This window comes from Rhagoletis pomonella, unplaced genomic scaffold (genome assembly GCF_013731165.1).
Source record: "Rhagoletis pomonella isolate Grant_MI unplaced genomic scaffold, Rhpom_1.0 Rhpom_scaffold_00007, whole genome shotgun sequence".
In the NCBI taxonomy this organism is placed as follows: Eukaryota; Metazoa; Arthropoda; class Insecta; order Diptera; family Tephritidae; genus Rhagoletis; species Rhagoletis pomonella.
In genome coordinates this window covers 46,290,017-46,308,375 of record NW_023458561.1, presented here as the reverse complement: position 1 = coordinate 46,308,375, position 18,359 = coordinate 46,290,017, and the positions used below count along the sequence as shown (strand labels likewise).

The following is an 18,359-nucleotide window of genomic DNA, read 5'->3' as shown; positions in this document are numbered from 1 at the left end:
AAAAAAAAAACACGAGAAAGACATAAAAATAAGGATCAAAATTTTGAGTATAAAAGCCTTTGCATATGGGCCAACGGCAGGGCAGGCCAGATCCTTTGCCGACACTGAGCATTAGAGCTGCAGCAGTGACAGGCAAACAAAGGTGAATGTCGGCAAAGTACTGTGACCCCGATACGCCTTAGAGCTACACACAGACACACATACATACATACATACATGTCGTCTGCCCGACCAACTTATTGTAAGTGAGAGGACAAAGACGTCGAGTTGTCGAGCGAAAACTCTACGCTTCATTGCTAAGCAGCACTTTTCTTATTGTTTGCTGGCGTGTCTGTGTGCAATTTGGTGTAGATGTGCGTGCGTACGCATGCGTGTGTGCACACATTGACTCAAGCAAAGATTTTCCACCTTTATTTCCAATCGTCTAATGACTTTGTGTGCAACGCACATTTTTACCTGCCAGCAGTCAGCCAGTCGGCTGTCAGTCGCATGCAACATGCAAGATGCTGCTCAACAAAGGAGTGCTGATAATGCTGGTGTGGTAGGTAAAGTGGTTTTTTCCTTCATATTCTGGTTTTATTTCTTTTTGTGAAAATTTCCTTCCTTCATTTTTTATTTTTATTTTTTTACTTTGCACTCCATGCGTTGCGCAAGCCACGCTGAGAGGGAAAATAAATATTCAGCTGCATTGCGAGCAATGCAGGTAGTGACTGCGCAACAAAAAATCTCTACTTTATTTATATTTTATTTATCACCGGCTGTCCAAAAGTAACCCGCTGTCAACCATAAACATTTTTCCACCAAACAATAACTTATACATACATATATAAATACTTATATTGATAAAAATTACATTCGAGCTGCCATAAATAATAAATTGTTAACTTTCATCTCTTGCTTTACAGACGCTTCCTTGATACACCCACCGCTGTTGTGGACAATCCGGCTGGCGTCGTTGTTGGAGCGGCGGCTGGTGGTGCGGGTGCGGGTGCGGTTGGTGGTGGTAGTGCGGGCACAGCCACCAGTAATACGATGGTCGGTGGTGCAGCCAATGCCGTGAGCTCCACCTTCCGTAAATGCTTCTCACGCCCTATTGTACCCTTTATTATCGGCATATTCGCACTTGGTGGCGCTGCGTGTACGCTGGGTGGCGTTGTGCTGGGCGCGACGGGTCTCATTGAGCATACCACCCAGTATTTAAGCGCCTCACTGCTGATGATCGGCATTGGGCTGTCACTGCTCATTGTGGCCGGCATTATTTGGCGTTTGAGTTCACCCGGTGATGGGGATGAGTGTCCCTGCTATCGCCTGATGGAGACTTGCCGCAATTGTAACAGTCCCTATTGTAATAATCGTATACTGCCCGGTGGTTATTTGTATCCAGAATTTCAGCATCGACCGCCACCGCCATCCTATTTGACGTCATTGCACGAGTGTGCGGCTATTGGGTGAGTGTTTTGTAGTTAGACTATGGGGGGGGAGGGAGATTCGTTTTAATTAAATTTCAACGCCTTAAATTATGCTTCATATTTGCAGTTTAATCAATGGTGCTGTCTACAGCGGGTTACGCATGAATACACCACCGCCTTTATATCGTTCCACGAACTCATTAAGGTATGTATGGGTAATATGTATTTAAATGATTAAAGCGCCTACGTAAGTACATTGCTATCGCTTAAGGAAAACAATAGTCAATTGAGGTTCTTTTATAGAAGCACAGGTATTTATAAAGTAATATGTATGTAATATAGAGCTGATTTTGTCAACCGAAAGCTCTTTAGCATGTATACCTAAAATTCTTTTTTTTTTGTGAAAAAAGGACAAACGAGACCTTTTGCCTGTTTAGAAACCTATCAGAAACTCAACCAAAAGAAAGAAATAGAATCCACTCCCAATCACATGAAACTGAAGATATCCCATAGTTCCACCGGCGCTATCTATGCCATAATAGTGAAGAAGCGTAACCCCTTGTGTTCGGGTTGCTTCGCAGTAGAGTAATCGCTATGATGTATTCATCGGCATTCGTCACATTATCGCTCATAGGATTCCTTCCTTATCCTATTATTGGTTATCGGTTTATCAGCCATGTTACATACAGGCTAGATAGAAAGAAGAAAAATAAAGAAGGTTATTGGTAAAAATATATTTTTAAAACAAACTTACTGAATATGAACCAAATCCGGCCACGTTCAGGGCTTCCCAAATATCTCGACTCCTGCGCCACACTTCAGCTATTTTTTTAAAGCCGTTATTTCTTTATATTTAAGTAATATATATTGTAAATATGAATAAAATCGGACCTTAAATCATGAGAACAAAATGTAATGTCAAGAACGTTACCGTAAAAGAACCAAATGGGAACAAAAGTCTTGAGAGCAGCTTGAACGGGAACAAAAAGTTCGGGAAAGTTTCCGTAAAGAACAAAATGCGAACAAAATACTTGGGAACGTTCTCAAGAGGGAGAGAATGGGAACGAAGCTTTCGGGAACATTTCCAATGAAAAAAATGAGAACGAAAGTATCGAAACTATATCAAGGAGGTTCAAATAAGAACGTTCTGCCAGAAAACAAAACAAGAACAAGAGTTTTGAAAACTAAACGTTAATAATGAGAGGGGCGTCTGCGTGTTGGGATGAAAAATCGTTTCAGTGAGAACCACAATTGTTAATTCTAAGCCAGAGGAAATATGGATAATTTCGACCTCAAGATCGTTTATCACTAGGGTGAACTGTTCATTTATGGAATATATTTTTTCATTTTCTATGCAAAAAAAAAACAAAAAGTTCGCGTCATAAGTCTTCTGTTGACCCAATTTGCACAATTATCTTTCAGTCCTTTTTTGTTTAATTTTAATTTTCAAATGAAAATTATGTGCAGAATTTTTTTCTCGCTTCCATTATTCGCGAATAGTTCAGAGAAAATTTGTTTCCGTTTCATTTTCTGTCAAAAATTTCCTGAGACTTTAGTTCCGAAATTTTTATTCGAGAGATGGTTCTTAGAGTTTTCTTTTCCAAAATGTTCCCATTTTTTCACTTAAAAATGTTCCGGAAAGTATTGTTCCCATTTTTCTCCTTGTGAACGATCCACAGGGTTTTTTTCTTATGTAATTCCCATTGACAACGTTCTCGACAGTTTTGTTCTCATTTTGGTTTTGTATTTGAACCGTACTTGGGAACAAAACTACGAGAACGGCATTTAGTTTCCATCATACGTTTTTTTCTCGGTCCATGCCATAAGTACGAGTTTTCCAAATGTCTCGACTCCTGTGCCACCTAGCGGATTATCTCATATTACATAATATATTGTCATCGGATTATGAGCCAAGTTTGAAGTTAGTTTCAGGTCTCTAGCCCATCGGGAAATTAGTGAAATATTGATTGAAATTAAATAAAAGCTTGTAAAATGAACACTGGATAGTGTGTAAATGTTAGGTCTCGATTTCGCATGTGCCAGAGATGGCTAAAGCCTAAAATAAAGAGATTCGTTTTTGGAAGGTATGCATATTTTTGCCTTTATCCCCGGTCCCCACAATCCACTAACCGGAGCTTTGACAAACCAATGCTCTTGGATTACGGCTAAATCCTGTTAATTTTCTGTGATAACTTTCAACAGATTCAGCACAAAGATCAACTTCTTCACTAAGAGCTTGTGTCACGGGTGCCTAGCCCGAGCGGCGTTTGATCTGTACACACTGAAATTATTGGACATACTGGTACCTTTGAGCTAGAAAGAACTTTGAGCCTAGCGGCAAAAGGGAGTCTATACTTCTGATTGGGCGTGTTAAAAAAGTATACAAATTTTCCATTCCCCTAGCCAAGAATCTTATTGCCGTCTTCTAGCACACCACACCTTTGAAGATTAGCTCCTCGCTGACGGCCTCAAGCATCGGGTCCACATGAGCTTCGCCTCTACACGTAGCCAGTGTTTCGGTGTTATTTTTCGATCAGAGACGACTATGTCGATTACGACTACCTGAAGTTCTATTAGCGAATCAAAAGATTCCTAATACTCCGGCTGTCATTAGTGTGTCCTCAGATACAAATCAATTTAGTTTAATATAAAGCTCCCAAACAACTTATTAAGAATGCAATAACAGTTTATAATTAAATGTTATAATGTTCATGGACCTACTGGTTTTTCAGTGCTCTTAATTTATAATATCATTTCATTCACTTTAAATTAAACCCAATTGAGCTAATAATAAACCCTTCTCTTTTCGCTCTTTTCAGTGTTTTTGTGCCCGGTTCGAATAGCAGTACACACACGCTTACAACAAATACATCAACAACGACATTCACACCCACCACAGTGATGCCGAACAACAACCAACCGCCACAAACGGGGCCACCTAATTATATGCCACCTGTTGCGCTTCCCAACAATAATACGACGACAGCAGCAGAGCTGCTGCCCGAACAAACAGCGCTCATTGAAAATTTACAAACACAACAGGCGGTACAAACGTTGACCAAAGAGATCAATTATCTGGAATTGGACTAAGTAAAAACTAATCGCACCAATGTAACTGTACATAAAATCAAACGTTTAGCCCTAAGTATACATATAGTAGATGACAAAGTGAATTTACAATTTAAAACAAAAAGTCACTAACTACATAACTACATATGTATGTATGCAGAAAAAAATCAAATCGCTATGTGGAATGCATCTGCAATTCTATCTATATCTCTACATGCAGATTCACATGGAAAATGTTTGGCAGGCAGCTCATGGTGACGCTTGCTGCCAGACGACTGATTTATCTTTTAGTTATAGTAGATGTGTGTGTGTTTAGGATTAAAGTTATATGTAGTTGCTAAAAGAAAAGATATATTTAAATTTAAGCTGCAACAAAGCGAACTGACATTTAACTTCTGGCTAAGAAGTTTCTTACATATAGTACATGCAACTAGCCATACATATGTATGTATGTATATGGGGCGTTCCATACCAAAACGGACGGGGTTCACACTTTATGTGTTTGATTTGTTTCAAATTTTTAGGGTTGATGCATAAACATAATAATAATAAATAAATATGAAATTTGAGCTTGATTAATACATTTTTAAAAACGTTACAGCACAAAAACAAAAACAAATCGATTTAATAGTTTTCCTAATATCTCGAGAACGGGACGAGGTAAAAATTTGAAAAAATTCACACATGCACACATCAGAATTCTCTATGAAAAGAAATATTTTAAAACTTTGTTTTTCTTGAAAAATTTTTTACATAAAAATTTTTTGTTCTCAAAAAAAAAAATAAAAATAAAAAAATCTCAATGGTAGCTCTGAGTATTGCGCAATATTTAAGTATAGTATTTCGGGGTGCACTCTACAATAATTTGAGTTATGCACTTTGTTTTTACACTGAAGTTGAGTAAAATGAGAACATTACAAATTTAAACATTTTTTATTTATATATTTTTTTTTTAATATGCAGAAAAATTCTAAAAAAAAAATAAAAAAATGTTTAAATTTGTAATGTTCTCATTTTACTCAACTTAAGTGTGAAAAAATTCATAACTCAAATAGCTCTGAGTGATTTTTTTTTTGATTTTTTTTTTTGAGATGGCATATTTTCAAAAACTAATAATTTTTATCAAAAAATTTTTATTAGAAAAATTTTTCAAGAAAAAAAATTTGAAAAATATTTATTTTCATAGAGAATTTTGACGTGTGTATGTGTGATTTTTTTTTAACTTTTTCCTCGCTCCGTTCAAAGATATTTGGAAAACTACTAAATCGATTTTTTTTTCATTTTTGTGCTGTAAAGTTTTTAAAAATGTATTAATCAAGCTCAAATTTCATATTTATTAATTATTTATGCTTATGCTTCAACCCTAAAAATTTGAAACAAATCAAACACATGAAGTGTGAACCCCGTCCGTTTTGGTATGGAACGCCCCATATATATGTATATAAATATATTGCATATGTATGTATATATGTATATATAAAAGCCTAAATAGATGCAGAACAGTTATAAACAATGCTGTGTATTTGTACGACTAAATAGTTATGTACAGGCAAATATACAAAAATAGATATGTTTATGTAGATGTTTTACAGGTAGGTATAAATTAAATTTACAATATCTGCAAAAAGCTGGTAAATTTAACACATTGACATATGTGTACCGGCAATACAAACCTAAACAAATGTATTGTTGGCAACTTTTTTTAGTAAATTTCAATTCCTACTAAACTCGAATACACTTTCAGTGTTAAAATGCATTTGTATTGTTAATAAAAAGAAATATATATGCACATAAATTAGATATGTTCGCACATTCATACATACATACATATATAAGACAATGTTTTAAATGTAAATAATAAAGTGAAAATGTTAAATTTAGTATACATACATACATATAAATTTAAAATAGCATACATATGAGCATAAATATAACGTTAGAATATGTAGATACACACAAAGTGTTTTAAAATTATATGCAATTAGAAATGCATATGCTTTATACAAATATGTAGTTACATACAGTAACTCAAATAAGTATTCACATGTTGATTTTTTTTTTGATATTCATAATGTTTTTCAAGTTAAAATGAATTTGTTATTTTTTATAAAAATATTGTAAATGCTTTCACCAAACACCATACACGCTAAAATTTCAAAGATTATACAAAATTTAAAAGCAATCAACATATTCCCATCAAAATTTGAAGCTTTTTAATATGATTTTTTTTTTAATTGTGTGTCTGCAGTTTTACAGCCCATAAAATTTTAGTATGATGAAGTGCAAATTTCAACTGGCTAAATATTCGCATTGTTTTAAAATTAATGTTTGCTGACTTCCTTTGCACTTTTTTCAATTTCGATTAAAATTTTGTATAAAGTTTGAAACATTGATTTATATGGTTTTGGTTAAAGCATGAACAATACTTTTTTAGTATGGCGGAGTGCAGGTTTCAACCGGCAAAAAATTCCAGTTGATTTTTAATATTTTTTTTTTTGCTGACGGCCTTTTGACCTTTTCCCCATTTCGATGAAAATTTGTTGAATTTTTCTAAAATTTTTATAAAGTCTGAAAAAATAATTTATATGGTTTTGGTTAAAGCAGAAAGATTATTTTTATATAAAGTAAAGAAATCAACATGTGAATACTTGTTTGAGGCACTGTATATATGTACATAACCATGTATGAATTATACATAAATATGAATGTGAGTTTTTACACACATACACGTAAATACTAAGGAATATATTTCCACTGTAACCTATTCGTGAATGTTGTTTTTAGTATTTTTCTATGCCAAATTTTTTAATAAATATTAACAAATTATTATAAATGAAATAACTGTATTTCAATTATGCAAATGCTTAGGAAAAAAAGGTAGGTAGAAGTGTTCAAATATCATTCCTGTTGAACCACTTCGTGTCGCTGATGAATCTCATCACGCACCTTGCATCGGTATTTGACCAGGAACGGTGAACCCAGATGACGCAGCCTGTTTCTGCACAGTGCAGTTCATTTACACAAGAGATACAAAACTGGTTCCTCATTTTCGTAGTCCTTGCAGCTTCTGTAACAACTTCTGAAGGGCACGCCGAGCCTTTCTGCATACTTACCTTTTAGACAGTGCCCGGTTAGAGCCCCCACATCGTTAGATATTTATATCCTCTCTTCCATGAAAGTATACCCTTCGTGTCCTCTTCCGATCCCATTTAGGCCACATCTGCTTGGGCATTCGACAAGTCGTACTTTGACTCCATCTTTCTTGAGCTTGTTTGTATACAAATTCACCAAGTAGAGCAGCTTGCAAGTGGTAAAAGGCCTTGCCTTGCAAGTTCATCTGCCATGCAGTTTCCCTCTATGTCCCTATGACCATGCTTGTCCATCTCTTGTAGAGATAGGCCGCAATCCAGCGAAATCTTTGAGTAAGACATGAAAGAGCCTAAAGCTTTGATTGCAGCACTTCTTATGCCTGGTAACCTAAAAGGGATTTTAAGAGGAGGGATTCGTGAGAAAACGCCCCTTCTATCTTACCTCCGAATTTCGAGCCATGCTTAGTGCTCAATAGTTCCGATTTTATGGCAAAAATGTCTGCCTGGGAAACATTCGTCGAGCCAGCCATCACGATGCCCTCATGCTAGCCTTCAACCTGAAAAGCTCCCCCGGAACTCTTTTGCAAATCTGATCGGACCAGAAAATGTTGGCGCTATACTACTCTCACTGTAGCCGCTTCATGGCAATCAGCCTGGTGGTAGTTTTTAATGCCAAATTTTCGCTGGACAGGCCCGCCGGCGAAATGTGATAGCCTAAATACAGCCCCTATTCTTTTACCTCATAAAACAGTATCGGTCAAAAAAAAATTTCTGTAAAAATCCAATGCGAGAAAGAAGATAATAAGGCCCAGGTGAAACTGAGCGTCTTGCATAGAGCGCCACCGATGCTTCGTCGTAAATCGGGTAACACTAATCAAACTAAACACTTTCCCCCCGTGTGGAATGGTGACAGCACTGAAAGTAGTGCGGAAAAGATAATAAGAACCCTAGAACTGAACCGCTAAGGAAAAATTCACTATAAGAGCATCCAATTGATGGTCGTCGGTAGCACATACATAACTGTTCTGCGTTTTCTAAGTTAGATAAGGGAGCCTCCGTGTAATTCACTACTCATCGCTGGAGCTTCATCATTTCTTTGGTCTTAAAGGTACGAACAATCTATATCTACTTCCGGAAGATAGTTCTTGCCTAACTACTTTAAAAACAAATAGGTGGTAAAACTTAAAAACTTAAACCCCCTGTAGTAAATGCCTACCATCGCCACTGTAAGGATCCATACTTAAATCCTAAAAATGGAACTTCAAATACAACTTAAAAGCGTTCATCTTTTTATATGGCGTCATGGACACTGAAGTCACAACGTCTGCAAACTCGAAGTAGTTCTTACTTAAGCATTTCTTCTTGTTTGGTTACTATATATTAATGCGAACGTAATACAAACTTTTCTATACGTTTTTTATACATTTTTGCCCACGGTTAGTAGTCAACTCTTGCAGCAAAGATGGATTTGTCTACCATTTTACCATTAAAAAATTAAACATTAATAGTTACAACAAATGTTCCACCACTGTACAATGCGCAATGTTTCTAACTGCAATATTGGTTTGTGTCACAGCTACATGCTCGTAGATTTAAACATCGCATAAGCACAACCAAATTTTCACACGTGAAACATAGAATCGAAAGAATCCCGCATTTTCTTCCATACAATGGAAGAAAAATTATAAAAATTAACAAAAATCAACGCAAATTCTTAGCCACTTGAAACTTGCATTTTCTTAAGGTAGAATTAAATAGGCTATAAAACTGCATATTTAGATTTCATTCTAAAAATTCTTAGTAAAAAGTTTGTTGTTGTTGTAAAAATTTCCTGAAGTTTTCTACAAAGTCTGATATTTGCACTTATATGGTTTTTGTTAGATAATGAGCTGTATTTTTATAAAAAAAAAAAATATGAAACATTAAACCAACAAAAGAAAATAGCCAAAACTGGTCAAAATTGTTTTTCACATGACTGTATAAGTTTGTATGTTTGCATAGTAAATCTCTGGAAAAAAATTCGCAACTAATCTCTGAAGTGAGTAGACCCGAAATTGCTTCCAGGAAATTCAATTGGATATCAATTAATCCAGAACAATCTCTTACGGATACAACTGGAGGTACATTAATTCTCAGATAAAGTTTTCTAGGTACAATTACTCTGGCCGAGAAAAGATATTTTCGACGTTCTGAATCCAAATCCGGGATCATAACTGCTCTGCCAACTCAGGTTTCCGAGATAGTTTAACCTAAAGGTGCAAAAAATGCGATTGTGGCCTATATTTAAGGTTCTATAGCATCTTAGAGTATAACTTTTCTTCTTTGTTATACCAACAATTAAGCTTCGATTTATATGGTATTTGTTAGGAAGTGAATTGTATTTTAATTGAAAAATCTTAAAAATTAATAAATGAACATAACTGGCAAACAATATCATTTTGAATTTTGTATGCATGTATTTATAAATATGTATAATCAATGACTTTTATTTCTTGTAAAAATTACATAACATTGCTTTATCTATTTTTTTTTAATAAAGTGTTTCTTTATGTGTTTACTGCAGTAAATTTTAGTTGTTTGTATAGTATTTATCATGATAAAAAAGGGAGTTTCACTTGAAATTTTTTTCAAATTTTTTTATGGGAATAAGGTTTTGTATATCCTCACTAAAAGCAGATTATGTTGCAAAGTGGAAAAAAGTAGCTTATTTTTTTAACAGATTAAATGCCATACTTTTGATTTATGGAATAAAAAGACATCAGTTTCCACGATTTTTAGATTTACTCCTTTAAACTTTAGTAATATTTTTATTTTCAACAAAATAAATTTGCACTTAAAATATAGCGAGTCTAAACTACAGAATTCCAATTGTTTTAATGAATTCATTTTTTGCAGTTATCTTAAACAATTTTAAACGGAAAACTTTAAAATTTTACTTAATGTGTCATAAGTTGTATTTTTGGCAATTTTTTCCGCGTAAAGCCTAAAGTGGTATTAGTCGGATGTATGTATGTATGTGCAGGGTGGGTCAAATAAGACCTACCCATGTTAAACACGTAAAACCCCTTTATTTTTTAATGTTATTGTTGTTTTTTCTCTAGATGTTATAGTTAATCTCTTGTAAAATCATGCCACCACTAACAACGATTTGCGATACGCTATTCGTTTTAAACAATTAGCCACACAAATTGATTTTTTAGGCAATGTTTTGATGTCGCATAATCGCATATTTTCAGGGATAAAACAGGCGGCAAATAACTACAAAATATAATTTTATACGTGTAAATAAACACAAATATGTTAATAAAACAAAAATTATGCATATAGTATTATCTATAAATGAATTGCTCTATTAACGAATGCATAAGAGGCGTTGAAATTAAGGTCACGCAAGCCGTCCTCGTTTAAAGCAAAAAATTTACACGCATAATACGTAGACATGGGGCGGCGACTATATCTACAACAGCCTCTAAGTAAATATTTTACATTTTCATAACGCAAGGCAAAGTTGTTGTATGACAAAGTGTTACATATGTATATAAGTAAGTAAACCTCCCAAAAATTTGCTTCCGGTTAAGTCTAAGTACATACATACATACATACGTAGGCATTCACGCGTGTCCATAAATAGTGAGAATAGCACAAAAACAACGCCCCTTCAATTGAAAATGCCGTCGCAATAAATACTAGCCGTAGAATTCAGACGGCATGCCGTTTGCAAGAACACCCGACGACGAAAGGAGTACATTAAATATTCATAAAAAATTATTAACAAAGAAACACTAACGAGAGAAAGGACACGTACATACATATGTATGTATGTGGAAGCAAGTAATTGCTGCAATGCAAGTAATACTGCAATTATCATGCGTCGACTGCTAAGGTGAAGACAGAATAAAATCAGCAAACGGCGAAAATGTCTAAACAGTTTCTTTTTAAAATCGTGTGCGTACATTTCAGTAAAAAGCTTTGTTGTCAACAATAGTGGAAATTAATATAAAAAAATTAAATATTCGATATGATTAATGGTTTTGAGAAAATGTACAAAAAAATTCTTATCGGTTCGGCTGTGGCGCTCGTCTTTGGCATTTTTATTGGATTTATAGGCTTTCCAAAATTATTGAATAAAATGATAAAGGGGGTAAGGGTTCTGAAAATACTTCTAGAGTTAATAAAATAGCTAACAGTGTTTTTATAATTTGCTCAAAAAAGATGTGCTAAAATTTAAATAAAGGATCTGCTCACTCCTAGATTATAGTGTGTAATTTTTTATTTTTTATTTTTTTTTATAGAAATACCCTTTTTTAATTAATAAAATCATACATAGCTACAAAAATTAATAAGCAATGAAATTACCCATTTAAATATTAACCATTTTTAATAAAAAATAATACAGAACCACAAAAAAATCCATGAAAGGTTTATTTTCACAAGAGTGTGTATGTGTTTTACTATATGCTTTTGGGGTCGCTGAAAACGAATCTGAAGTCTGTTTTGTTCTATCACGCCAGAATTTGATTTTTTTCTAACTTAAAAAAAACTGGCAGACCTTATGTAATGACAAAATTTTATAAATATTGACAGATTTATTAAAACCTCGGTATTTAGGGGTTTTCGGGGTCACGGATTACAGACTTGAAGACAAATGTTCTGAATCCAAAATGGCGTTTCTTTCAATATCCCACAGTAAATTAAATTTTGATATTTGTCAAAAATTTTCTGAAATTAATATCTCGATTACAGCAGGGACTTACATATATGAGTTCCTTGGGCTATGCAATTTTTCTCCATCAATCTTGTCCTTGTCATTTGATTCTGCTTGAGTAAAAAATATTAGGATTTTTATCAGTCTCTTTGTATGATTCTTCCGAGGTTTCTTCATTCATCTCTATATATATATACTTTGCGTAAACACCAGTTAGAACTTCGTCAGTAATAATATTACATACATTATTCTGCTTAGGAGCAAGAAGGATAGGCAAAGTCACAAATTCGACAGACGCATAAGGGTTGAAAGATTTTGTTTTTGAGTTGTGCCCTACAATACTCATTATTCAGGCCCGCTTTCTAACCCTGAATAGACGCTGATAGGACACGCGCAATTGTTGGCAGCTATAACTTTTGCTGTAGTGAAGGACTTTGTATACCTAGAATCCAGCATAAACATCTCCAACAAACGACAGCGTGGAGAACAAGGGAAGAATAACTCCTTCCAACAGGTGCTACTTTGGGTTCGGTAAGCAATTGAAAAGCAGAGCTCTCTCGGCTAACAAAAATTACGCTCTACAAGTCTCTCGTTATGCCTGTTCTTCTATATGGCGCAGCAACGTTGACGGTTTCGAACAAAGTTGAAAAGGCTTTGAGTGCTTGCGGAAGAACTATTCTACGCAAGATCCACGGTCCCGTTCGCATTGGCGACGGGTGTCGCAAGAATATCTGAAGACGGAATAACGACCTCCACTCCACAAGAAAGGCGACTCCGCCATTTGCGCCAACTACCGCGGGATCAGCCTTCTAAGCAAAGCTAATCAGTGTGGCTTTAGGCCTGGCAAATCCACCATAGACCAAGTATTCACAATACGCCAAATCTTTGAAAATACCCGCGAGAAAAGGACAGGATCATAGAGAATTACCCGGCAGTTCTGGGTGTCCTACGGCCCACTTAAAGCCACACAGGGCACTGGCTCATTGGAGTACATGCCGAAAGGGTAGGACTGTCGCAGCTGCCATGACCCGGGCTCAAAAGAGACAGTCGAACACTTGCTGTGCGAGTGTCCAGCCCTCGCAAGGATGAGGCTAAAAGCACTCGGCAAACCATTCCTGCAGAATATTTCATAGTGCAGCTGTCTCTCTCTGTATGACGTGCTGAAATTTATTAAAGCCGCCAAATGGCTGTAGGTTGCACGAGTTGTGGAATCAAAATTGCAAACTTGCTAATTGCCGGACACCAGGATGACAATCCATTTAAACCAACCAACAAATATTAAATATTCATAAAAAATTATTAACAAAGAAACAGTAAGGAGGGAAAGGACACGTACAAATGTATGTATGGAGAAGTAAGGAATTGCTGCAGTGCAAGTAATGCAATTATCATGCGCCGAGGCGAATAAAATCAACAAACGGTGAAAATGTCTAAACAGTATCTTTTTAAAGTCGTGTGCGTACATTTCAATAAAAAGCTTTGTTGTTAACAATAGTGGCAATTAGTAAAAAAAAAATTAATTTTTGATATGATTAATGGTTTAGAGAAAATGTACAAAAAAATTCTTATCGGTTCGGCTGTGGCGCTCGTCTTTGTCATTTTTATTGGATTTGTAGGCTTTCCAAAATTAATGAATAAAATGATAAAGGGGGTAAGGGTTGTGAAAATATTTCTACAGTTAATAAAATAGCTAACAGTGTTTTTTTTAATTTGCTCAAAAAAGATGTGCTAAAATTTAAATACAGAATCAGCTCACTATTAGATAATAATTTGTAATTTTTTTTTGTATTAATTTATTGAAATACTATTTTAACTATTTTTTAAAATTAACTCTATACATACATCGATATACATAGCAACAAAAAATTAATTTGCATTGACATTGAACTACCTTTTTGATATCTGTCAAAAATTTTCTGAAATGAATATTTCGGTTACTACAGGGACTTACATATATAAGTTCCTTGGGCTAGGGCATTTTTCTCCATTAATCTAGACCTTCGACTTGGCACCCTTGTGACTTGTGAACAACGAAAGCAGGGTCGCTCACGAGCAAACTAGAAGGCCCAAGTGCTGAAGGACCTGTCCGCACTTGGGATGAACAACTGATGCAATTTCGCACAGGAGAGCGCCAATTGGAGAACCAGAAATCATCGAGTTTTTGCGAATGTAAAGTCAAATATTGGAAAGCAAATGGCAATATTTTGCAACTATTTTGGACTTTCGATTTCAGAAATCAAACCTACCAAGTTTTATAAATATGTATTCTGTTTTTAATTTTACCGCCATTTTGGACTTTGAAAATCTGATCGTATTCATAATCAGCGTCCTCAAAAAGAGGCTAGAAAAAATCCTGAAGTTATGGAATAAAACGGACTTCAGAGTCGTGGTTAGCGTCCCCTAAAGCATTTAATACATTTAGTCTGGCCTAAGGAATCTTCCCTCTATTTTTTGTGTGGTCCTGTCCTCCAATTAAGCTAAGCGAAAAACTGAGCCGTTAGTTGGAGATGCGGTCGAAATGCTTAAAGAAGTCAACACCATAGTCCTAATGGGCAAATTTTCTGAAGATATATTTGTTACACAATGTTCTAAAAAATAGCCCACAAAATGGCGACATTTCGGACTTCTCTCGAGAAGTGGTTGTGGGTGAAGTATATTACCGAAAATCCCTTTAATGCTCACTCTTGTCCTTTGTGGCTTTTACTCCTAGGTGGTCCAAAAATGTGAAAAGACAATTGTAACTTTATTTTATCTGTCTCAGAAAGATCCATGTATAGTTAAGTAAGGAAATGATTGAGTATAACAGAACAAGAGACACTGAGACCGCTTAAGTAGAGATCCTAACCTAGTGTGTCCAACATATCTTCGGCTTCCCTAACGAATTCTAAAAGGGCTTTGGTAGGCGAATTCTTTATTACAAAGGGTTCGGTTATTAGAGCTTTAAAATGAATCAATCTGTGTCTGGACAAAGTCGAATATGTTTCAAAGTCTCATCGTCTTCAAGGCAGAGCCGGAAATCTGATTCTATGGTCACACCTATTCAGTGCATGTGAAATCGCACTCGGTGTAGACCAGTAGCAGATATCCTTTTTATTGGAAGCATAGCCGAAGGGCCTAGCTACCTAGTACTTGTGTACTGCGTTAATAGTGTGCCCTCTCAGTAATTATGGCCCTTAAGGAGGGCCAACTAAGACCACAGCATGGTAAGGAAGTTAGCGACCCGCCCTCGATTCCTCGGTGGCCTGGTACACAGCACAGTTCAACCATCTTTTTGGCTGTCAAAACTTGTAGCGTGTCAAAGCAGTCTCTATCCAGCTTGGATTTCATCCTCCTGCTTGAAACGCGCGGATGCCTGCTTGGCTATCTGAAAAGATAACTAGAGCGGCACTCTTTAAAACCTTTTAGAAATCATATGTAATTTACACTCAAAATGTTTCCGCATGGTTGCAGTGTTCAAAGTCGTGGGAAAAGTCTACTAACACTCTGGAGTTGAATGAAATGCATAGCAAATTGATAGAGTGGAACGTAGGGGTATAATTTATAAAAAAAGGATTGTCATCGAACCAATAACAATACCGATAACTAACTGCATCTAAAACAATAATTCAATTATTTATGAAAAACTGTCATTTCATTTTCCCAAAGCAATTGAATTTGAAACCCGGCAGCGAGCCACGGCAAATGTGGGAAAAATTTCCAATTGCACTCAATTTCTCCATTTACGTATTCAATTTGACAAATCCTGATGAGGTACAAAATGGCGGCAAACCGCGATTGCAGGAGGTCGGACCGTTTGTGTTTGAGTGAGTGTTAGCGAAAACGCGCAGATTTATATACTTACAGACATACAAATTAAATATTTTAAAGAGAATGGAAGGACAAATATGATTTGGAGGACTTTGAGGATGAGGATGCGGTGGCCTACAATATGCGCAACACTTTCATTTTCAGACCCGACATGGGACTCAGTGGCGAGGAGTTAATTGTGATGCCACATCCACTAGTACAAGTAAGGGCCCATAATCCTTCTTAGAAAAAAAAATATAAATAAATAAAAATAATTTAAAAAAAATTTAAGATTATGGCCATCGCTGTTAAGCGCGACAAAGAAGTCATGATAAATATGATAGCCGAGGGCATTGAAGCGCTCTTCAAACCCAAAACACCCTTCGTCCGTGCACCTTTTATGGACATCTTCTTCAGAGGCATCGATGTCGACTGTTCGGTGGATCATTTTGCAGCGACGGCAATTTGTTTAAACTTTCATACTGGCGCGATTAAGGGGGCGGAAAAAATTAATGAAACGCATTTCAAATTCTCACTAATGGGAGGGGTAAGCTTCAGGCTTCTCAACCTCCGCAAGAGGGTATTTATACTCATTCATTTTTTTACTGTTTTTTATCCAAATACTAAAGGCCAATCACACTGACGCCGGACGCTATAAAGTAGCCAGAGGCGTGAAGGTTAGTCGCGATATTGGACGTGTACTGGAATTTGACGATGCCGAAGAGCTCAGCGTGTGGAATGGTGATAGCTGTAATCAATATCGCGGCACTGATACGACAATTTTTGCACCACTCATGAAACCCGAAGAAGGACTCTGGTCATTCGCGGCCGATCTGTGTCGTTCGTTGGGTGCAGAATTTGAGAAGCGGACCAGCTATGCTGGCATACCAGCATATTATTATACGCTCGATTTGGGCGACCCAAAGGTGGTAAACCAGATTTTAAATAAAAAATAAGCAACTAACAATATTTTCTAATTTTAGAACGAACCAGAAAATCAGTGCTTTTGCAGAAACTATCCAGACGAATGTCCACCAAAAGGAACTATGGATTTAACGCCATGCAATGAGGCGCCCATGATTGTTTCGCTGCCACACTTTTTCAAAGCCGATCCGCAGTTGGTGGCCGATGTGGACGGTTTGAATCCGCAGGAGGATAAACATGGTGTATTTATCATATTCGAAAGAGTAAGTATGGCAAGTAAAAGATGGTAGAATACAAAAAAAACTGTATGTAGATGATGAACTTCAATTCGCAGCGCCAACCTTTGCTGGGAAGAAATTTGTTCCGCCAATTCCAGTTCAGTTTTAAATCTAGCTGTAGTTGGTAGAAATTGTTTTTACCGAGCTCCCCAGTAAGCAAGCTAACAATGCACTTTCTTCCAAAAGAGACTCCAGGAACTCCCATCATCGCGCTACTATACCAAAAAAATAAAATGGCACAGCATCTTCAAATGCTTACTCTTGAATCGCTAAATCCTGAGGAAACGCATACGTTATTTTTATAAAAACAATTATTTCTAGTCCTGACTAACCTTTGTATACCCAAAGTACCGTAGCCCGCATTAGACCATCAGTCTTATAAAAAATTCTTCGGCATTGCTGGAAAATGTTCGGTCCTCGGTTTACCTTCAGCTCGATGTGAGTTTGCCGCGCCAGTAGCCTGTCGAAAACTGTTCCCAGATATTCCTGTTCCGTGGAAAGACTTGCTTTCTTGCTTTCAGCTTCACTTGGATTTTTTTTTAGAAGGTCGCATAGATCTGATTTACAGGATTTGCAATGTAGTACTACTTCTTGACCGTCTGCTCCAGGTTCTTCATCACAAAGGATTTCAAACTAATTTATCTTAATTTTTCTGTTAATGTGTAAGCAGCCTTTTTTTGTTTAGGAATGAAACCTACCCTAACTTTTCTCCAGAGTATGGCAATATGACTAAACGCCAGGCAGGCTCTAAAGTCTCTTTTTATGTCCTAAAGAAAAGAGGCAAGAAAAAATCGCACCAACTAGTCCGTCATCACCGCTGTTGCCATGTACCGATTTAGTCCGGTAGCACTTCTATATCTCTGTTCACCTCAGGAATTCATCCGCAACCCGAGAAAGTGTTGTAAGTGTCCAGCAGCGACGAGGTATAATATCCACCAGGCTTTCTGAGAGTGTAACCCGTGAGGTCTTGTGTAATTATCCTACACTCCGACTGACTCTTTCATTATATCAACATCACTCTAGAGCTTATCTTCGACCTAGAAGTTTGCCTCGATATAATATTCTGATCAATCCTCTTCTTTTCACCCCATTCAAAAAT

The 18,359-nt window shown here is 36.2% G+C and overlaps 2 protein-coding genes across 2 annotated transcripts in view; both read left to right on the top strand.

Annotated features, from left to right (window-relative positions):
- The window catches only part of LOC118742922, a 75,016-nt gene extending 70,040 nt beyond the window's left edge, over positions 1-4,976 (top strand). Inside the window, exons 2-4 of the mRNA XM_036475350.1 lie at positions 906-1,448; positions 1,537-1,614; positions 4,229-4,976. Coding sequence (XP_036331243.1) covers positions 906-1,448; positions 1,537-1,614; positions 4,229-4,499 — 892 coding nt within the window. The 3' untranslated portion in view covers positions 4,500-4,976. The remainder of the gene's footprint in view (positions 1-905; positions 1,449-1,536; positions 1,615-4,228) is intronic.
- Positions 4,977-11,461: 6,485 nt separating this feature from the next.
- LOC118743884 (sensory neuron membrane protein 1-like) overlaps positions 11,462-18,359 on the top strand; it is a 9,078-nt gene continuing 2,180 nt past the window's right edge. The window contains exons 1-6 of the mRNA XM_036476647.1: positions 11,462-11,708; positions 15,918-16,075; positions 16,140-16,281; positions 16,351-16,605; positions 16,688-16,984; positions 17,042-17,245. Coding sequence (XP_036332540.1) covers positions 11,586-11,708; positions 15,918-16,075; positions 16,140-16,281; positions 16,351-16,605; positions 16,688-16,984; positions 17,042-17,245 — 1,179 coding nt within the window. The 5' untranslated portion in view covers positions 11,462-11,585. The remainder of the gene's footprint in view (positions 11,709-15,917; positions 16,076-16,139; positions 16,282-16,350; positions 16,606-16,687; positions 16,985-17,041; positions 17,246-18,359) is intronic.